The sequence below is a fragment of the Salvelinus fontinalis genome, unplaced genomic scaffold, assembly GCF_029448725.1.
Source record: "Salvelinus fontinalis isolate EN_2023a unplaced genomic scaffold, ASM2944872v1 scaffold_0002, whole genome shotgun sequence".
NCBI classification, from domain to species: Eukaryota; Metazoa; Chordata; class Actinopteri; order Salmoniformes; family Salmonidae; genus Salvelinus; species Salvelinus fontinalis.
In genome coordinates this window covers 1,298,864-1,321,331 of record NW_026600211.1, presented here as the reverse complement: position 1 = coordinate 1,321,331, position 22,468 = coordinate 1,298,864, and the positions used below count along the sequence as shown (strand labels likewise).

Genomic DNA, 22,468 nt, shown 5'->3' with positions numbered 1-22,468 from the left:
CACCATAGATTTAGATCAACCTCGCATCATTGAATCTGTCCCATTACATCTGTGAGAGCATGGACAGCGCTATTGAAGCCATCTCCATTTTGAAGCAGTCCATTTTCTTCTGCCTATTGGCAAACAAACTGAGTGTCCACACTGCCACCTGTACTGTGTTGTTAAAACAGATATAAAGCCAAGGTTGGCGATTTACTGTCACCTGCAGTTATGGAATGCTTGCTCACGAGTATAATTCATTGGCTGATCCCACCTGATTACCCAGATGGAATCATGTGATCCTTCCTTAACCCATAGAAAGTCCCACCCAGTTGACTACTTCAAAATGGTGCCGCCCATGCTAGAACGACCTTTTGGGCCCTAGTCATTCTCTATGGGTCACGCAAACACTTGGGCTATAAGTGGGTAACAATTGGGGTTGCAAAATTCCAGGAACTTTCAATAAATTCCTTGGTTTTCCACAAATCCTGGTTGGATTTCCTGCTTATTCTGGGAAATCTCCAACTGGAATTTTGGGAAAACCAGGGAATTTATTGAAAGTTCCCAGAATTTTGCAACCCTAGTCACAATGGAAAAAAAGGTCTGGGGAATACCGTTCACTGTAACAAAAACATTTAGAATTTGATCTGCCGACATCTGTAAACTAAGTCCTTCCTGTTTGGCCCTGTCCGGGGGTTTCTTCGGATGGGGCCACAGTGTCTCCTGACCGCTCCTGTCTCAGCCTCCAGTATTTATGCTGCAGTAGTTTATGTGTCGGGGGGCTAGGGTCAGTTGGTTATACCTGGAATACTTCTCCTGTCTTATCCAGTGTCCTGTGTGAATTTAAGTATGCTCTCTCTAATTCTCTCGTTCTCTCTTTCTCTCTGAGAACCTGAGCCCTAGGACCATACGTCAGGACTACCGGGCATGCTGACACCTTGCTGTCCCCAGTCCGCCCGGCCTTGCTGCTATTCCAGTTTCAACTGTTTCTGCCTGCGGTTACGAAACCCCTACCTGTCCCAGACCTGCTGTTTTCAACTCTTAATGATCGGCTATGAAAAGCCAACTGAGATTTATTCCTGATTATTATTTGACCATGCTTGTCATTTATGAACATTTTGAAAATCTTGGCTCTCTCTAATTTTCTCCTTCTCTCTTTCTTTCTCTCGGAGGACCTGGGCCCTGGACCATGCGTCGGGACTGCCGCCCGTGGTGACTCCTTGCTGTCCCCAGTCCGCCTGGCCTTGCTGCTATTCCAGTTTCAGCTGTTCTGCCTGCGGTTATGGAACCGCCACCTGTCCCAGACCTGTTGTTTTTCAACTCTTAATGATCAGCTATGAAAAGCCAACTGAAAATTATTCATGATTATTATTTGACCATGCTTGTCACTTATGAACATTTTTGAACATCTTGGCATAGTTCTGTTATAATCTCCACCCGGCACAGCCAGAAGAAGACTGGCCACCCCTCATAGCCTGGTTCCTCTCTAGGTTTCTTCCTAGGTTTTGGCCTTTCTAGGGAGTTTTTCCTAGCCACCGTGCTTCTACACCTGCATTCTAGCTGTTTGGGGTTTTAGGCTGGGTTTCTGTACAGCACTTCGAGATATTATCTGATGTACGAAGGGCTATATAAAATAAAATTGATTGATTGATTGAAGTCAAATAATAATCACTCAAACACACAGGAGTATTGTCTCAGTTCACTTTTTATTGTTTCACAACAGTTGACTGGCACCCGTGTACCGTGGTTTTGTTTTTGCTACATATAGCACAGATGACCTATCCATCTTGAAATTGCTGTAAAACAAAAATAAATAAATACTAAATCAAACACTATCCCAGGAAGTAGTGGTGGTGGGGTCTGGGGGACAGAAGTAGTTTTGTTGGGGTCTGGGGGACAGAAGTATTAATTTAGTGTCCTTTCTCACAAAAGTCTGTCTCTTTGTTGAGTTGGAACAGTGTGACATCCCAACTCCATTTTGGCAACTTTGCACTTCAAGAATACCCAGATGGGTCTACTGTGATTCAGTATCGTGTAGTGTACAGCAGCCCTGCCTGTAGGTTGGCTCACTGCTGTGTGTCTGTCACACCAAACACTCAGAGAATAACTAGAGAAGACTAAGATAATTTTTTTGTACCTAGACTTTCCTATGTAAACAACATTTAGTAAAACTTCTGTAGTTGTCAGAGCTGGAAGTGATCAAAATATGGATTTGTAAAGCCTTTATCACAACCAGTGAGGATGATGCAGGACAGCCTGGCCACCACTGAAGGCTACTACAGATGCAGTTAGTATTGCCAATCTAAAAGGTACAGCTCTTTAAAGCCTGTATAATGCTTAAATATTGATAAAGTGCAGCAGACAATCCTAATTCTGCATTTTCCATATTCAGTCTAATGAAACGTTAATCCAATGACAAACAACTAATGCAAATATCTACGAGTCAATTCAGGCATAATGTATCATTAGACATGTATCCTTAACATTGTTATTCATTCAATACATTTGAATATTTCAGCGATTACATAATATTGAAAGATATATTAGTGCTCCATGTTAGTTGTCCTTTTCAATTCAATCACATTAAGAGGAATCTGATGCCTTTTCCTGGCTTGACTGATGATTCAACTTCAGAACCATCATTTCAGTTCTCATATTAGACAGGTCGTTTCAGACTTATCATAGGGTGATGTCCCAATAACCACCCATAGCTTGCTTTCCTTTTATATCACAGATCTGACAGGATTGGATGGGCATCAGTATTATGAAGGACACCTATCCAGCCCTTTCACATATCCATGATGGTTATGGTTGAAAGAAAGCCATTACAGGCATCTGGGACACATGTTTGTACTTCAGTGAGCCTCATTCATTCAGGCTCTTAGAGGGTAATAGAGGTCCCTTCAGGACGGTGCAACATTATCAACAATACAGACAGAAATAGAATGTATAGAACTGACAGGATTCCCTGTTCCATACCACACAGAACCACACCTGTTCTAAACATTTCAATCCAAAATGTTTTGTGATGTCATCACTCTCCTGTCCTGAATAATCTAAATGTTCCAATTGGAGGTTGATTCTATTGTGTCAACAGGGAACACTAACAATCTTTCTCAAATGCACCCAACACTAACACGAGTCTGGTCCATCTGTGTGTATGGAGGATTAACCCTCATCTCCACATGCAGTTCTACAGTAGCTCTTACAAAACAGAAGATGTAACAAACAAAAATAAACAATAAATTAAATCTATGTGTGTTGCAAAAAATATTCTAACACGAATTTACAAAAAAAAGAAGTATACGTTGTAATAAGCTGCCGTTGTAACTTCTTAAAACCCACTGTAGCGTATTATAGAGTTGGGTTTAACAGTCTTGTGAAGGAAACACCAGTGGTCATTGACATGAGTCGTCGTCTTTAGTGTTCACTGCTCAATTGTTGCCTTATTGGTCAGTTTTTCTGGGAACATTTCCCATAGATGGTTGATCATAACAAATTTAACATGAGAATGACATTTTTATGGTCTAAGGCTAAGCAGTAAGGACCAGCGTCATCTCCTTCATAGAGGCTACAGTATTAAAGTGGGACTTTGATAATGCTGATAGAGACATGCTAACCTGGAGCCAAGAAGTTAGAGTACAGCACAGCAGACAACTAGGGCTGCATCTTAACAGGTTAAAAGTAGCTTCCTCAGCCGCCGGGCATTCTGTCCTTCACACAGTGACCGGTCAGAACTGGACCGGTTGGAAACACACTGGTCCGTTGCCCCAATGTTAGATCAGTTACAGATGGAGAGGAAGTCACTTCAGACTGATGAGTTGCAGCCTGTTTGTGATGGAAGGTTGTGGCCCTGCTTGCTACCCTGATTAAAATACATATTTATTTCACACTTCACTTCAACGTCACGGAAAAGAAGGGAGGAGGAGAGGTGTAGTGACGAGAAGGGGGCTTTGAGTGAGTCAACTAACTGTGCAGTATGTAGGGTAGTAGTGGACACTTCGTAGTGTGGTAGCGTACAGATCAGCCGCTAGCAGCAACAGACAGTAGTGGATGAGTGGTGAACTCCTGAACTGCCTGTTTGTGCTGGCCAGTCTCTTAAACAGGATAGCAACAAGTCCTCCTCACAAAGAAAGAGGAAATAAAAGTGAGGAATGGAATGAATCTAGGGAGGAGAAAAAGGCTTGTGTCCCATGTTGGAATGAGAGATGAAGAGGTGGAGGAGGGGATGAAGAGGAGAGAGGAAGAAGGGAATGTTCTACGGTTGTTCCTCATTCTTCTTTAAAGATATGCGTTTCTTCCTGGCAGCCAGCATCTCATAGAAGGGGTCCACGCTGACCGCAGAGCTGGAGAGAGGGATGGAAGAAACAGAATAGAAGAATGTTGCATTTCTAAATGTATCCATCCATACACCCTACTCTCCCTTCATGCCTGCCTCCCTCCCTACGTACTTGATGTGGTGGATCCATTCGTCTTTCTCCTCAGGTGTGGGGGCAGAGATGCGGTACACGTTGTGGTTCCCCTCCACCACTCTGCCGTCTGCCTCCGTCTTACAGGCCTTGATCAGCTGACCACGGTTGTTGGGGATGTACAGCTCGAAGCAGTTCTGGGAGGGAAGAGCAGGAATCAGGAGAAATGGTGCAGTGATCATGTCCTATGTTGACATTCTAAATGTATTGATAAGACTCACAGGTTTCCTGGGGTCTTCAACCTCCCGGATACTCAGGTTCTCTAGGGGAATGATACCTCTAGGCTCCTTATCCTGAAGACACACATTATACACACTGTAGTACAGAACACTGATCCACGTTACAATGTTCTGTTACATAGCTCTTTACCCTCTCTGTACTGATTACATTTCCATCACATTGCTCTACAGTGGCACTTTGACAGCTATAATGTTGACTTACTGTAGTATACTCAAAGTAGTAAAGGCAGTTGTCTGTAAGAATGAACCATCTTCTTTTCCAGGTCTTCACCCGTCCTCCTGAAATACAAACAGACCAATAGAGGCATGAGACAGGGTGGTATCTGGAGGTTAGCAGAATACCAACTGGATTGGAGAAACTCATTCCATTTGACTGCTCCACATACTAAAGTAAATATTCCATTACTACACATCACCTTCAGAATATTACAGCTATTCAGACAGCTTGTATAGCCTTTCATGTCCAATGTTACTGTGGCTTTGTATGTCAATTCATCTCACACGGTAATATGTGACACCTAATGTCTGTCAAAAGGCATATGTGGACAATAACTTTTCTTCTATACTGCCTGTTGGCCGTTTTGGTTCCATAAGAATGATATTGTTTCTCATGGACCAATTCTCCCAGTACATACCTCCTGAGAAACAAGCGGCAGCAGCAGAGTGTGGAAATCACAGGGAGAAGCAGAGACAACAGGGACCAGAGGTTTCGGGGGGAGGGAGAGAAGGGTCGGGAGGGAGAAGACGGCAGAGATATTAGTGACAAACAGATCACAGACCCCACCATGCAAGAGAAGACAGTTCAGACTGCCATGATGCAAGAGAGTGAGGTACTGAGGGAAGCTCCATGTAGAAGTCGCTCATAGACACATATCTAGGATCAGTTCACTGTGGCCCAATCCTAAACTTAACATAGTGGAGAAAACACAAACGGATCTTATATGAGAATCCAAGGGCAGCTCCCTCAGTATGCACAATTCTGTCTATTTACCCATCGTGCAATGGCGGACTTATTATTATTTATTTATTTTAATTTTTCTCCCCTTTTCTCCCCAATTTTCGTGGTATCCAATCGCTAGTAATTACTATCTTGTCTCATCGCTACAACTCCCGTACGGGCTCGGGAGAGACGAAGGTCGAAGGTCATGCGTCCTCCGAAGCACAACCCAACCAAGCCGCACTGCTTCTTTAACACAGCGCGCCTCCAACCCGGAAGCCAGCCGCACCAATGTGTCGGAGGAAACACCGTGCACCTGGCCCCCTTGGTTAGCGCGCACTGCGCCCAGCCCGCCACAGGAGTCGCTGGAGCGCGATGAGACAAGGCCAAACCCTTCCTAACCCGGACGACGCTAGCCCAATTGTGCGTCGCCCCACGGACCTCCCGGTCACGACAGAGCCTGGGGGCGAACCCAGAGACTCTGGTGGCGCAGTTAGCACTGCAGTGCCCTAGACCACTGCGCCACCCGGGAGGCCCCGCAATGGCAGTCTTAAGATCATTATACATGGACGATGTTTTAGGCAACATTGCTGGACAACAAGTCTGGCAATATTGCCTCAGAACATTGTCGGTGTATCATTATCTTTAGTGTAAACCTGAGAGAGAAGGAAGCAGGCAAATAACAGCACGAAGCCTTAGGAGAAAGAGCACACAAGTTTACGCTCACTATCCAAAAACCCTGGGGCCGATCAGGACGCTTACAGACATTACAGAATGTTAATATGTTTTTAAGCCATCCAAATAATCCATATTTGGTTTTGAAACTACCTTGAGGTGATCGGCAGAGAGAAGCTGCAGTACCCCCTCCCACCACCCGGCGTTGCCACGGCCAACTCACCTAGTTTGAGGAGCCAGCCCTCTCTGTCGGGGTTGAAGAAGGTATGTGTCAGGTCGTTCCCATCATCCTCAGGGATCTTGAAGGGCTCGTTCTTGATGCTGTCATAAAGATTCTGTGGTAGACAGAGACATTCAGAGGGGTTGGGTTAAATGCGAAAGACAGATTTCAGTTGAATGCATTCATTTCCTTTCCATTGAGGAGAGACAAACAGCAGGGAGATTCACTATAACATACTGATATTTTATCTGAACTAGAGCTTCATTCTGAACCCCTCCAAACTGATGAATAAAAGATGAACAATCAATCAGTCAAGAGCCAACGACAACTCACTTCCACAGAAACTCCCCTAGCCCCTCCCCATAGTTCCTAGGTTCCCCTCCCTCACTCACTCTGAGCAGGTCCTCTGGCAGGTCTCCACCCTCGTTGATGCCTCTGTTCATGGAGATGAAGCGGTCCAATCCAGGCTTGTCTCTCACGTTGGGGTTGTGGAGGCTGGTGTTCAGCATGATGATAGCAAACGACAGCACATAGCACGTATCTGAGGAGAGAGCGGAACCATAGGATGAGAAGTGGCTAGTAGACCTCGGTGTTGTAACGACGGTAAGTGTGTGTACCAGTGCTCTGAAAGACCCCAGGGTTGCAGTGACAGTATCTCTGGGCAAAGGCCTCCATCATCCTGTCAATCTTCTGAGCCTCGCCAGGCAGACGGAAACTCCACAGGAACTGCCTGCAGGTGTCACACAAAGGTCAGACGTCAAAAGGTCAGAGAGAGCACTGGCTGCCATGGTAACAAAGTCACTGATGTAGTGTTTTTATCCTCTAGAATTTGAAATTGATGTACTGTTTTTTATTAAATGTCAGAGCTTATCATAGAGGACACCCCAGCTTACCGGAGAGCCTGGACCAGGTTGAGATCAGTGAACTCATGAAGGTCAACAAAAGCCTGCAGAACCTTGAGATTAAAGTCCTCCCTACAGGAGAAGAGGAACGTAGACTTCTGATGCTGTTCAGCCCAACAATAACAAAGAATAAAATAGCAAGGTAGAGAGAGGGAATGGTTACCTCTCTCCCAGGTAGTCTCCTATAGCAGTCTTGTTGAGTCCCTCTCCTTTGTACAGGAACTGGGCAACATCCTCTTGAGTGTGTCTGAGCAACTCATTCTCCACCAGGAACACAATACCCTACACACACACAGAGAGAGAGGGTAACTACAATCAAAAGAGAGTAAACGCTCAAGAGATTGATGAGAAGACAGACAGTAAAAGAGAGGGGTTGGGGGGGGGGGGGGGGTGTAGAGTGAAGCTGATAAGATTTATGTATCCATTCCATGTCCCCTTTTCACCTTTTTGGGGTCCATGTTAAACTTCTTCCTTCCCATGGCCACATGCCTGTTCTTCTGTAGAGTTTTACTGCAGGGAGGAAAGACAAGGAGTGGATCTCATTCAACACAATACCTCTCCATCAATTATACATACAGTTAGAGGGTAATGGAGGGGACAGAGTGGGGAAGTCACACTAAAATAGCTCTTAGAAATGCTAAATTGACTGAAAACACAATCTCATTTGCAGCTATGACCTGGGGAAGTTGCCGGGGAGAGGAGAATAGTCGAAGTAGCCAATAGGAAGAGATATATTTTTACATTAACTTAAAAAGTGAAATTGCCATAGATGCAATATTGAGTAAATGCAGAGGTAACCTGAATGCATAGGAAGTTATTTTGTGAAACACGGCTGTCACATGGACTCTCTCTAATCATCCCATTATAATTCAACTTCAGATACACCAGGGGGGAGGGACTGTGCTACACACTGAATAATGGAACTGAAATATTCAGAGGAACAATCTGTGTGTTTTTAATCACCTGCCCTCTGTGCTGGTCTCCAGTCCCTCCACCTCTATGATGGCCTCTCTGAGCTCATCTCTGAGCCTCTGGATCTCCTGCAGCAGAGCTCCCTTCCTCCGACGGATGTCCTCCAGCTCAGAGCGCTCCTCTGGACTCAGGTCTACCGGGACTGTAGGAAAGGAGGGAGAAGAGGGGTGAGAGAATAAAGAGATGGATGGATGGGGATAGAAAAACAGGGAGCATGGAAATGGGAGAGAATGGGAAAATGGTGGGGACAGAGAGAACTAAGTTAAAATTGACCTGAAACATGACAGTATTCAAAGTCTGTTTGCTACTGTGCATTTCCAAGATGCTTTGAGTTTCTTACTGAAAACAATAAGAAGTTTGAGTAAAAACCACGTTTTCCAAAACACAAAACTAGTCATATCCAATCCCATGTTCCAAACCATTGTTCAATTTCTTGTCTCTCCCCTCTCTATTCTTGCTTGTTTCTCCACTCACTGACCTGTACCTAATTCCTCCATTTCGCTTGTCTAGTCAAATGGAAACGTGTGGAAAATCAGGCGGTTGATGACGTGCTTCTCATTGCAGCCTTGATATACTGGAGCACTCAACCTTACAGCCTATTCATCGATAAAGAAAAGTTCACAGAGCTCAGAAAACCAACTTGTCTGGCACAGAAGTAGCCTATCCACACGGAACAGAAGTACTGTAGATAAGAAAAACAAGTTTAAAATCAAATAAGCCGAAACACTGGCTGCAGGGCTTTCACTCTGAAACATTCCATGGAATCCTGACAATCTCGAATGTAACAGTGGGAGTGGTTAGACATGACAAATACTAGTTGGGGACAGAGATAAGAGATCTGCATAAAATAAATATGTTTACTGTTGGTGCTGCATATGTGAACTATGCAGGACAATTTGTTTAAAAAAAAAGTATTAATTCCAAATGACACTTCTCTCTAGCTACTGTCAATCTTCAGATGTTTTCAACTAAAGTAACTAAATGGATTAGGTGTGTTATCAGTGCTGCACTGATTTTTGTAGCTTCTTCGCTCAGAGGATAGATTTTTTTCCTAACACAGCACTAACACACCTGTTTAGACTAATTATCAAGCCACTATCTAATTAGTTGTATCAGGTCAGGTGTGTTAGTGCTGGAACAACGATGTGCTGTCCTTTGGGTCCCCAGCCTGGACTGGAGTTCAAAAATAGAGGCGACAGTATCGCTGCAAACCACAGTACTACCTCGGTAGAGTGACCAGGCCGCGATCAGGTACATGTGTTTAGGATGCTAAATGACATCTGCAAGTCAACAACAACCCCGTTACCCCGCCCCTCAGAATGAGGTGAATAACTAACGAGCTAGCTAAGTTATTCAATGTTTTGATTATTGACGGACAGTGGGTAGGTTTAACATGAAATAGTAACCAATACTGTAATGAATAACGTTAGCTAGCTATTTGGATGAGTGGTCAAACTACAAATAGTTAACTACAACTAGTTACCCAGTAGTTAGCAAAAGAATTAGCTAATTTGCTAACTAGCGCGCTAACGGTAGCCAGTACTGTATTATTAGTTTACGTTGACTGCGGTTGTATGGGACTCTCATATGAGAAACATTGCATAACAAACAAAGATGACAACCATGCAGTACATTATAATGCAGACAACGTTAATAATGTTTAGTGACAACTATGCTCTAATTGTGTAGTGAAATACCTGCTGTTATAACTAGCTGGCTAGCTGAGTGTGTTATAAGCGAAGCGTTAGCGTAGAAATACTTACTGTAGTCCAGGTCATCCATTTTTGGCGCTTTGCTTTTAGGCATAAATATTTCAGAGTCGACTGTCATTCAATAAATTAAAAAGTAATGGATATATATGAAAATATATCCTCCAAATAAAAGGAAATAAATAAATAACCAGCCTTGCGTACCGAAACCTGGGGCGCAGACAAAGGAGGTGGTGGTACAGGAAGTGACGCAAACTTTTTGTTATAAATAAACACGTCCTCACTTTCGACCATGTTTGTAAGGAACTTTTGAACCCAGAAAGAAGCCACACAACCAAAGACACTGATAACAAGCCACTTTCATCTGTGACACAAACATCTGAGGTTGTTTTGGCCAATATAGTAGAACTTGGTTTCTTTCCCAGTAACTGCCTGGAAAAGGGGTCACTGTATGTTTTTTATTAAAGGCTCAAAGCAGACGATTTTATCTCAATATCAAATCATTCCTGGGTAATAATTTAAATCAAATCAAATTTTATTGGTCACATACACATTTGTAGAAGATTTTATTGTGGGTGTAGCGAAATGCTTGTGTTCCTAGCTCCAACAGTGCAGTAGTATCTAACAATGCTCAACAATACACACAAATCCTAAAGTAAAATAATGAAATTAAGAAATATATAAATATTTGATTGAGCAATGTCGGAGTGGCATTGACTAAAATACAGTAGAATAGAATACAGTATATACATATGAGATTAGTATATTAAGTACCTTACTGTGATCATCAAGTTTACTTAATCATCAAGTTTGCGGACGACACTACAGTGGTAGGCTTGATTACCAACAACGACGAGACGGCCTACAGGGAGGAGGTGAGGGCCCTCGGAGTGTGGTGTCAGGAAAATAACCTCACACTCAACGTCAACAAAACAAAGGAGATGATTGTGGACTTCAGGAAACAGCAGAGGGAGCACCCCCCTATCCACATCGACTGGACAGTAGTGGAGAAGGTGGAAAGTTTTATGTTCCTCGGTGAACACATCACAGACAAACTGAATTGGTCCACCCACACAGACAGCGTTGTGAAGAAGGCGTAGCAGCGCCTCTTCAACCTCAGGAGGCTGAAGAAATTCGGCTTGTCACCAAAAGCACTCACAAACTTCTACAGATGCACAATCGAGAGCCTCCTGTCGGGCTGTATCACCGCCTGGTACGGCAACTGCTCCGCCCACAACCGTAAGGCTCTCCCGAGGGTAGTGAGGTCTGCACAACGCATCACCGGGGGCAAACTACCTGCCCTCCAGGACACCTACACCACCCGATGTCACAGGAAGGCCATACAGATCATCAAGGACAACAACCACCCGAGCCACTGCCTGTTCACCCCGCTATCATCCAGAAGGTGAGGTCAGTACAGGTGCATCAAAGCAGGGGCCGAGAGACTGAAAAACAGCTTCTATCTCAAGGACATCAGACTGTTAAACAGCTACCACTAACTTTTAGTGGCCGCTGCCAACAAACTGACTCAACTCCAGCCACTTTAATAATGGGAATTGATGGAAATTATGTAAAAATGTATCACTAGCCACTTTAAACAATGCCCCTTAATATAATGTTTACATACCCTACATTACTCATCTCATATGTATATACTGTACTCTATATCATCTACTGCGTCTTGCCATCTTTATGTAATACATGTATCACTAGCCACTTTAAACTGCCACTTTATGTTTATATACCCTACATTACTCATCTCATATGTATATACTGTACTCTATACTATCTACTGCATCTTGCCTATGCCGTTCTGTACCATCACTCATTCATATATCTTTATGATTCTTTATCCCTTTACACTTGTGTGTATAAGGTAGTAGTTGTGGAATTGTTAGGTTAGATTACTTGTTGGTTATTACTGCATTGTCGGAACTAGAAGCACAAGCATTTTGCTACACTCGCATTAACATCTGCTAACCATGTGTATGTGACAAATAAAATTTGATTTGGATAATTTTTGATAATTTTAATTGAAAACAAACTAAAATAACTTTTTAGCAAAGAGTCATTTCACAAACAAGAATTTTGCTTGGACTGTCTGGGAGTGGTCTGAGTGGGGCAGAGTTTTTTAAAAACTTGCTGTTATTGGCAAAAACGTTTGGAACTCTCTTTCTTATTGATCTTTCTTGTTAAGATTGAATCCTACTACACTGGCTCTGACGCTCGTCGGATGTGGTAGGACTTGAAAACTATTACGGACTACAAAGGTAAACCCAGACGCGAGCTGCCCAGTGACGCAAGACTACCAGACGAGCTAAATGCCTTTTATGCTCACTTCGAGGCAAGCAACACTGAAGCAAGCATGAGAGCACCAGCTGTTCTGGACGACTGTATGATAACGCTCTCGATAGCCAATGTGAGCAAGACCTTTAAGCAGGTCAACATTCACAAAGCCACGGGACCAGACGGATTACGAGGACGAGTACTCAAAGCATGCGCAGACCAACTGGCAAGTGTCTTCACTGCCATTTTTAACCTCTCCCTGAACGAGTCTGTAATACCTACATGTTTCAAGCAGACCACCATAGTCCCTGTGCCCAGGAAGCGAAGGTAACCTGCCTAAATGATTTAATTTGTGGCCTGCTGGAGGTCATTTTGCAGGGCGCTGGCAGTGCACCTCCTTGCACAAAGGCGGAGGTAGCGGTCCTGCTGCTGGGTTGTTGCCCTCCTACGGCCTCCTCCACGTCTTCTGATGTACTGGCCTGTCTCCTGGTAGCGCCTGCATGCTCTGGACACTACGCTGACAGACACAGCAAACCTTTTTGCCACAGTTCGCATTGATGTGCCATCCTGGATGAGCTGCACTACCTGAGCCACTTGTGTGGGTTGTAGACTCCGTCTCATGCTACCACTAGAGTGAGAGCACCGCCAGCATCCAAAAGTGACCAAAACATCAGCCAGGAAGCATAGGAACTGAGAAGTGGTCTGTGGTCACCACCTGCAGAACCACTCCTGTTTTGGGGGGTGTCTTGCTAATTGCCTATAATTTCCACCTTTTGTCTATTCCATTTGCACAACAGCATGTGAAATTTATTGTCAATCAGTGTTGCTTCCTAAGTGGACAGTTTGATTTCACAGAAGTGTGATTGACTTGGAGTTACATTGTGTTGTTTAAGTGTTCCCTTTATTTTTTTGAGCAGTGTATTTGATCAGGCTCTCTGAGATGCAACAAAGACAGAGACATATGAGTTTCAGGCTGGTTCAGGGATCAGATATCAAACGGAAGGAGAGCCTACTTCAAAGAAGAGAGGAAGGAGGGAGGCCATGGGAAGAGGAGGAGGAACCAGGGGGTGGCAATAACAAGACACTGTGGCAGGGGTAGATTAGTCAGAGGAGAGGGAGAGAGGGGGATGGAGGAAAAGGTTCTGAGGCATCAGCTTCCTTGTTTATCAGCGGACTGACACTTATTAAATCAGTGGACAGGCACTAGGGCTAGACTTTGTTATTAAGTCACGTTTCAAACAATGGTCTTCCAGATGAATATGCTAAGAATGTTGTAGGGTTATTTTTCCTCTGTTAAAGCAAATCAATGCCACATGTACTAAACAGATACGCTGAGTCTTTCCGTAAACAACAAAAACATGTTGGGTACTCCTGGAGGGGGGGGGGGGGGGGGTCGATGCAAGAAAAATAACATTTTCTAAAGATAGACAAGTTTACAAGATACATTTATTATTTTAAGGATTTAAAAAAATAATAATAATATATAACTATGAACTGTACATTATATGTATATATTTTAATTTTAGTAATAATTACAAGTTTATTACAGGCCAATCCATCTATAGACAATACATTTTATTGGCATTAGCAAGGGGTCACACCTTGGGTTGAAAAATTCAGTTAACCAGGGAATTTATTGAAAGTTTTCCCGAAATCCCGGTTGTAGGACCCTGGTCACAGACACTGAGCAGTACATCAGGTTTCAATTGTCACAGCGAGTCACTTAAAATTGAGAGTGAATAGTTTTGTAATTATTTGTCATAATGCACTGACACCAGCCCGAGAACCACCATCCAGTCTTGTGAAATGTTTTATCCTCAGGCCATAGATAGAAGGAAGCTTGGTGTATAGCCTGTCAATTTACCTTGCATGACCAGGGATGGAAAGCTTCAGTCTAGGGACCAAGGCCCCATTTGAAATGAAATATTTTCCTTCCTTAAAGTAATCACTGATAAACTAACTGATTAGCAACACTGCATCAGCAAGGATTATATCACATAGCCTTCACCTATCAAGTCTTGTGATATCAGGGATTACTAAGAGGAAGGAGTAAAGGTTAAATAAAAAAATTAAGGGAGGATGGGCTGCATCAAAGTATTTGAACAGGGCCCAAAATTAGCAGACAAGAGAACACAGAGGCCTTGAATTACTCAGACATGATTAATTCATATCAAGCGGCAGGGGTACTGTGGACCAAACAGCCCCAAGCAGTCAAACATGGCATAATTGATTGATACATGCTCATAAGATTAAATTCCTGACATATTAAATTTGTTCCGGTCACAAATACATAAGAATCATGTTTTTGAGGTTAACAAAAACACCCGTTCAACATAGACATACTAGGTACAGTTGAAGTCGGAAGTTTACATACACCTTAGCCAAATACATTTAAACTCAGTTTTTCACAATTCCTGACATTGAATCCTCGTAAAAATTCCCTGTTTTAGGTCAGTTAGGATCACCACTTTATTTTAAGAATGTGAAATGTCAGAAAAATAGTAGAGAATGATTTATTTCAGCTTTTATTTCTTTCATCACATTCCCAATGGGTCAGAAGTTTACATACACTCAATTAGTATTTGGTAGCATTGCCTTCAAATTGTTTAACTTGGGTCAAACCTTTAGGGTAGCCTTCCACAAGCTTCCCACAATAAGTTGGGTGAATTTTGGCCCATTCCTCCTGACAGAGCTGGTGGAACTGAGTCAGGTTTGTAGGCCTCCTTGCTCGCACACACTTTTTCAGTTCTGCCCAAAATGTTCTATAGGATTGAGGTCAGGGCTTTGTGATGGCCACTCCAATACCTTGACTTTGTTGTCCTTAAGCCATTTGCTACAACTTTGGAAGTATGCTTGGGGTCATTGTCCACTTGGAAGACCCATTTGTTGCTTCAATATATCCACATCATTTTCCTATCTCATGATGCCATCTATTTTGTGAAGTGCACCTGTCCCTCCTGCAGCAAAGCACCCCCACAACATAATGCTGCCACCCCCTGCTTCACGGTTGGGATGGTGTTCTTCGGCTTGCAAGCATCCCAAACCTCCCCATTTCCCCTCCAAACATAACGATGGTCATTATAGCCAAACATTTCTATTTTTGTTTCATCAGACCAGAGGACACTTCTCCAAAAAGTACAATCTTTGTCCCCACGTGCAGTTGCAAACCGTCGTCTGGCTTTCAGGTTATGTCGATATAGGACTCGTTCTACTGTGGATATAGATACTTTTGTACCCGTTTCCTCCAGCATCTTCACAAGGTCTTTTGCTGCTGTTCTGGGATTGATTTGCAGTTTTCGCACCTTCCTGAGCGGTATGACGGCTGCGTGGTCCCATAGTGTTTATACTTGCATACTATTGTTTGTACAGATGAATGTGGTACCTTCAGGCATTTGGAAATTGCTCCCAAGGATGAACCAGACTTGTGGTCTTGGCTGATTTGTTTTTATTTTCCCATGATGTCAAGCAAAGAGGCACTGAGTTTGAAGGTAGGCCTTGAAATACATCCAAAGGTACACTTCCAATTGACTCAAATTATGTCAATTAGCCTATCAGAAGCTTCGAAAGCCATGGCATCATTTTCTGGAATTTTCCAAGCTGTTTAAAGGCACAGTCAACTTAGTGTATGTAAACTTCTGACCCACTGGAATTGTGATACAGTGAATTATAAGTGAAATAATCTGTCTGTAAACAATTGTTGGAAAAATTACTTGTGTCATGCACAAAGTAGATGTCCTAACCGACTTGCCAAAACTAGTTTTTTAACAAGAAATTTGTGTAGTGGTTGAAAAACAAATTTTAATGACTCCAACCTAAGTGTATGAAAACTTCCGACTTCAACTGTATAGGCTACATCCCATTGAGAAATCAATTTCTGAAATGTAAGCTATGATTTGAGTTGGGAGGCACAGCCTTGTCTGTGACTAGCTAAATTCTCAAGATGGTAATCAATCATTTACTGAGTTTATGTTGTCTGTTTAAGATTATAATGGTCTCCTATGGAAACGATCTGCTTGTCATGTGGTAAATAACACCAGCAAGACAAGACCATCTTGTTCCTTTAAACAGCAATCTTTATCTAAGAGATAGAATCCAATCGAATGTTGATTTTCTGCAGCTGCATAACACATCAGAATCTACTCACAATTATATCAATTAAAACCGACTACAACAGAGCTATGTAAAAAGGCAGTTTACACATGTGGAACTAGTGACTATTTGCTGAAAACAACCAGCATTCTGGGTCTTTGTGAGACTTTCAGAGGATTCCGTGACAACATACATGAAACTTGATCAAGCAACAGTCTCATGTTCACTGTGTTGCAACTTCATAATCTAGCATCATCATTATCATCATGCACCCCTTTTGCTAAGAAAAACAGGCAAATGCACTATACACCATGATGGCCACTGTTCAACAGTCCCGTCTATCCTACTATTGTGGAATACCCGTGTAAAAGGACTCAATGAGCTTTATATTTATTTCAGTGATGATCTAACTTTACTGGTTTATTCTAGGAGTAATCATCTCCATGAGATTGCTAATAAACTTCCTTTGTTCACAGATATTTCATACACACCAATACAAACTTAACTAACACCACAGTATGCTCATCAGCTTTGCTTTGTTGTTCCTATAGTGGACGGTTCCCTCTGATATACCTTGATGGCAGAGGAGGCTGGTGGGAGGAGCTATATGAGGACGGGCTCATTGTCATGGCTGGAGTGGAATAAATAGAACGGAGTCAAACATGGGGTTTTATATGGGTTTGATACCGTTCCATTAATTCCATTCCAGTCTTTACAATGAGCCCGTCCTCCTATAGCTCCTCCCACCAGCCTCTGGTGAATGGAGATTTGCAGAGTCGCAGGTTTAGGCTTCTTATATAAGACAGAAAGGGAAAGGTCACAGGAGTTGTACTTTAAGGCATTACAGGGAAGGACGTAGGTTCCAATACGGAAGGGGATCTACATTTGCATGAGGGTGTGGCTCCCTCTGAAATAGTTCTAAAACTAGGACATTTTTGATAGTTCTGATATAGAACTAGAACTGTTCTAGGACAGCTTTGATAGTTCTGATATAGAACTAGAACTGTTCTAGGACAGCTTTGATAGTTCTGATATAGAACTAGAACTGTTCTAGGACAGCTTTGATAGAGAACAAAGAAATCTGAACTCTCTCTGTAAGGCAAGGTCAGGAAATGTGCATCTCTGCATGCCATTTGTGCATACTAGAATGTATACACCACACACATGCACTGAATACACACTCCCCCATACACATTCAACTTGTCCCCCCCCCCCTATTTTGTTCCCATGGCTATGCAGGTACAGGCTTCTCAGGATAAACGGAGTGTAATCCAACAGCTGTGCAACAAAGCTCGTTTTCATTCGTTTTTAAAATTCTCTATTAATCCCTCGGCTTGCGTCCTGCACCGCCGCTCTGCTCAGCAGGTGATCCCTTCCATTAAACCCCAGAAATTATTTGGGCTATTTTCAGTCTCTAGAGCGCCGTATCAGCTGATCTGGTCAGCCAATCCCTTGTCAGAATCGGGTGATCTTCACTCCAGAGTCACCGACAATGAGCCGGGACATAGAGGGATGGACCTGAGGGAGACAAACCGATAGATTAATTAGTATAATACTTTAGAGAATGGAACTAAAGTGTATAGAAGTGTATAATGTGGTATTAATATACCAGAGAAAACATGAAAGCTAAACACAGAAGTCTAACAGCTTTAGTTGCACTGAAGTGATAGGCCATCATCAAGGGTTTAATATAATACAGGCAGAATACAGAGGGTAACATCGTACCAAAGACAATACACTAGTTCAGTACTATAGATGTGGAGTGGATTTACATGCACGTACGAGCTGGGGTTGTTAGTGAAAAGATATATAAAAAAAGCTTTTCAAAATCTGTTTTAAAATCGTAGCAACTGCTTTTATCTTCCAGTGTACATACACTTTTACACACTCCCTCCAGCCCTCCCCACTCCACTTTCTCCCACTCTCTCTACCTGTGCCTGCAGCGGGCCGTATGGCACCAGTTCCCCGTCCACAGTGAGTGTTCCTCGTGGGGAGAGGGGCTGCAGCCTGAAGGCCCTGGCTGGGACGTGGCTCACATAGGGGGAGCTGAGAGACAGGTGTGCCCCCCTCTCCATGGCCAGGAACAGACGGAGCAGGGTGGCTCTGGAGATCCCTGCCCGCACAAACGTCAGGTGGATCAGCCCGTCGTCAAACCTGGCTTGGGGGGCGGCATGGAGGTCTGCCCCGAGATGGGACTGGTAGATGGCCAGCACAAGCACAAAGTCCCCCTCGATGGTCACCCAGTCCCGGGTCGGCAGGGCCTGGTCCAAGGGGGGCAGGAGGTCATCCCTGGGAGGGTTGAAAGGGAGTGAGACGGGGGGGCGGTTCTTGAGGGGTCCGGCAGGCTCTGCAATGTCAAAGGTAAAGGAGGGGGACTGGAGAGACGGGGAAGAGGAGGTGGAGTTGGGGGTGTTGGGGCGCGGAACGAGGTAGGAGGAGGAGTGGGGGGAGGCACAGGACGGGGAGGAAGGGGGCGTGGGAGAGAGGGAGAGGGACAGGGAGGGGAGTTTGGGGGGTAGGGAGTTGGAGTGGGGGTGGTGGAGGAGGGATAGGGGTCTGGGGCGGGATGCGTTCTGGTCCAGAGATTTGGGCTTGAAGGAGAAAGGAGAGTGTCTGAAGGGAGAGGATATGGTGAGGGCTCTCTCCCGGGCGATGTCCAGCGGGTAAGCTTCTTTCTGGAAGTATGTTCCGTTCAAATCCATCTCTTCTGCTCTGTACGAGGCTCCAGACACGGGGTCAGCCTCCTGGCTGAGGGGCTGGCTAAAGAAGGCGTTAGCTATCTGGCTGGAAGGGGCAGAGTTCTTCCTTAGAGCCAGTCTGGTCTGCTGGAGGTTGTCTGGGTACGAGTAACACCTCTCTGGGTCCTCGTTGGCCTCTCGCCCCATGTCCACCCCGTACCCCTCTCCAACCTCCTTCGCTTCCATCACCCCATCCATTGAGCCGCTGCTGCCTTCCCCATTCCTCACTCTCTCCTCTATTTCCTCTATCACCCCTGAGTCCTGCTCCATCGTTCCGTCTTCTTTTTCCTCATCTGGCTTTTCTTCCATGTTCCCCGTCATCCCATCCTCCCTTCCCATCCTGCAATCTTCCCTTTCGTTCGACTCCGAACTTGTCCCTGACCTCCCCGCCTCTCCCTCCATCTCTCTCTCTCGATCCTCTGCCAAGCTACTCGCCCTGACCACCCCCGTTCCCCCTCCCCTGGCCCTCTCCCTCCTCCTCTCCCTCTCTCTCTGCCTCTCCATCTCTCTCTCCCTCTCCCTTTCCGTGTCTACCCTCCCCAGACTCCTCTGTTCGCTGAGGCCCATGTCAGAGCTGGTGCGTTGGATGGGGGTGTGGCAGAAGCCCTCCAGGCCCTCAGTGATGCTGCGGGACAGGGGTCTGCGCAGGGGCGGAGGGATGGCGTCTGGGGATGTGGCGACTATGGAGGGGGGCAGGTAGGACAGACGGCCCTTATAGGAGCGCAGGGAGGCCAGGCGGACCAGAGTGCCCAGGGTGAACCGTGCCGAGCCCAGACCCCGGTACCTGCAACATCACACCATTACAGCATTTAGTTACCAGGGCAACAGAGAACATAACACATTACTTATTCATTAGGAATAAGTGTGATCAAGGAGGTACAGTGAAATATTGCATGTACTTAATTTAAGGATGAGTGACCGAAGGCAAGCGCCCTGTCCCGCCACTCACACCTCTTCCCCAGAGTTAAAGAACCGAATCACGTTCCGCCCATGTGTTAGTTTACAGACATCCACCTCCCTTCACATTTCTCACTTTACTCAGCCTCTTCTGAACCCTTCCTATCAACCTTTTTGATAGAAATGACGGAGCCAACATCTCTGCCTCAAATTTCTGAACAGCTGATATAAAACCTGTAGCTATTTGAACCAACATTCCAAATAAATATAAATATTTATAGTATGTTAATTTAGGATGTAGGCTACAACTTAGTCTGTTGTAACTATTGCAGTAGCATATGTAGGAAGCTGTCTACACATTGTATTGGGGCAAACAATCTGCATTTAAACCACAAATCACGTACAACTAATTTCACTTCTCAAGCAGCATACCACCCTGCATACCACTACTGGCTTGCTTCTGAAGCTAAGCAGGGTTGGTCCTGTTCAGTCCCTGGATGGGAGACCAGATGCTGCTGGAAGTGGTGTTGGAGGGCCAGTAGGAGGCACTCTTTCCTCTGGTCTAAAAAATATCCCAATGCCCCAGGGCAGTGATTGGGGACACTGCCCTGTGTAGGGTGCCGTCTTTCGGATGGGACGTTAAACGGGTGTCCTGACTCTCTGAGGTCACTAAAGATCCCATGGCACTTATCGTAGGAGTAGGGGTGTTAACCCCGGTGTCCTGGCTAAATTCCCAATCTGGCCCTCAAACCATCACGGTCACCTAATAATCCCCAGTTTACAATTGGCTCATTCATCCCCCTCCTCTCCCCTGTAACTATTCCCCAGGTCGTTGCTGCAAATGAGAACGTGTTCTCAGTCAACTTACCTGGTAAAATAACGGTAAAATAAATAAAATAAAAATAAAAAATTATCATGCAAGTACTGCAAGATTTGACAATGACTGAAATTTGCCTGAGTAGCCTGTTCCACTTCTGGGCAGCCGACCATTCAACTACTAATTTGACTGCCTCCTGCTTAGCCAATGTTTGCAATGATGATGGAAAAAACGTCCCTTCAGTGTACTGCTTGTGTTTGATAAGCTGTGTCAGCAGAGGGAGCAGTAAAATAGAGAATCCCACACATGTGCAGTAGCTTCGGTTGTTTAGCTATCGGGAAGAGGACTCCAGAGAACTCGGCACCGCAGCCACGCCATTAACTTAAACACACACACCTCTCACTCTCGATGTCCACGTCAGACACAAAGCCCCAGGCCACAGACAGGAAGGAGAACATCCTTCTGGGAAGACCCGGACGGCCATTTTGAGAAGGGGCGGGGCTGGTTGTCACAGAGACCAAATCCATGGGCTTGACTCCGCCACGGCAGAGCTGAAAACAGCAGTTGAGGAGGAGAGGCTCCCGAAGGCACATGTCATAACTGGGATGAAGAGAAAAGTAAGAGGGAAACAGTGGATGGAAGAGAATGGAGAAAGGGTGAGAATGTGGAGAGGGAGAGGAATGGAAAATACAGAGAGGAAAGGTGAGAGGAGAGAGGAAATGAATACTGTGTAATATAAGTTAACATAATGTTTATGACATACACAATCAGTGAATGTTATGTAGGTGGCCAAACAAACCATCGTAAAGACAACACAAGAGATAAGGAGAGAGAGATGAAAGAACAGACTGAACTATATTGACTGGACTCATTTATCGACGTGTCTTCCAGAGATAAAGGAGAAAACTCTAGAAATAACAGGACATGAAGAGTGGGAGGGAATAATGGGGGTAGGAGAAAGAGGGAGGGAGTGGGGGGCAGGAGAGGGAGGAAGAGAGAATTTCTCTATCAGTCTCAGTCTCGATGGGTCATTGAAACAGCTGATAAAGCAATATGAGAGGCAAAAGGATTAGTTGAAGATGCTAAAGTCGACAGTACAACAAGAAACTACAGTCTAAAGGTTGACCGTGATTAGAATTAAGGTTGGGTGATATTTGGGGAGACCTCTTCTACGATATGCTACTCAAACTATTGTGATATCCGATATAATCGTTTGGCGACTTAATTTGTTTATTTCCTCTTTTTTATTTAACCTTTAACTATTGGGGCAGCAGGTAGCCTAGTGGTTAGTGTGTTGGGCCAGTAATCAGCAGGTAGTCTAGTGGTTAGTGTTGGGACAGTAACCAGCAGGTAGCCTAGTGGTTAGAGTGTTGGGCCAGTAACCAGCAGGTAGCCTAGTGGTTAGAGTGTTGGGCCAGTAATCAGCAGGTAGCCTAGTGGTTAGTGTTGGGCCAGTAACCAGCAGGTAGTCTAGTGGTTAGTGTTGGGCCAGTAACCAGCAGGTAGCCTAGTGGTTAGAGTGTTGGGCCAGTAACCAGC

The 22,468-nt window shown here is 44.6% G+C and overlaps 2 protein-coding genes across 2 annotated transcripts in view; both read right to left on the bottom strand.

Annotated features, from left to right (window-relative positions):
- Window positions 1–1,666: 1,666 nt before the first annotated feature.
- LOC129841893 (cytohesin-2) lies at window positions 1,667–10,362 on the bottom strand. Its single transcript, XM_055910240.1, has 12 exons — window positions 10,157–10,362; window positions 8,385–8,535; window positions 7,865–7,931; window positions 7,585–7,703; window positions 7,413–7,493; window positions 7,137–7,249; window positions 6,912–7,060; window positions 6,523–6,634; window positions 4,890–4,966; window positions 4,670–4,741; window positions 4,431–4,585; window positions 1,667–4,325 (listed from the first exon to the last, which is right to left on the bottom strand). Exons 1-12 carry the CDS (start codon window positions 10,221–10,223, stop codon window positions 4,238–4,240), a joined length of 1,251 nt encoding a protein of 416 aa, XP_055766215.1. The 5' UTR covers window positions 10,224–10,362; the 3' UTR covers window positions 1,667–4,237.
- Window positions 10,363–13,814: 3,452 nt separating this feature from the next.
- The window catches only part of LOC129841892 (sphingosine kinase 2-like), a 37,599-nt gene continuing 28,945 nt past the window's right edge, over window positions 13,815–22,468 (bottom strand). Inside the window, exons 6-8 of the mRNA XM_055910239.1 lie at window positions 21,326–21,529; window positions 18,409–19,999; window positions 13,815–17,995 (exon numbers count right to left, since the gene is read on the bottom strand). Of these exons, the coding sequence (XP_055766214.1) occupies window positions 17,933–17,995; window positions 18,409–19,999; window positions 21,326–21,529 (1,858 nt within the window). The 3' untranslated portion in view covers window positions 13,815–17,932. The remainder of the gene's footprint in view (window positions 17,996–18,408; window positions 20,000–21,325; window positions 21,530–22,468) is intronic.

What these genes read in the sequence shown, in the direction of transcription:
- LOC129841893 (XM_055910240.1), bottom strand. Translation starts at nt 10,223, where the DNA reads ATGACAGTCGACTCTGAAATATTTATGCCTAAAAGCAAAGCGCCAAAA. An exon ending in GGAGACTACCTGGGAGAGAG is followed by an intron (nt 7,494 to 7,584) that starts GTAACCATTCCC and finishes CTTCTCCTGTAG; the next exon opens with GGAGGACTTTAATCTCAAGG. An exon ending in GAATGGATCCACCACATCAA is followed by an intron (nt 4,326 to 4,430) that starts GTACGTAGGGAG and finishes CCCTCTCTCCAG; the next exon opens with CTCTGCGGTCAGCGTGGACC.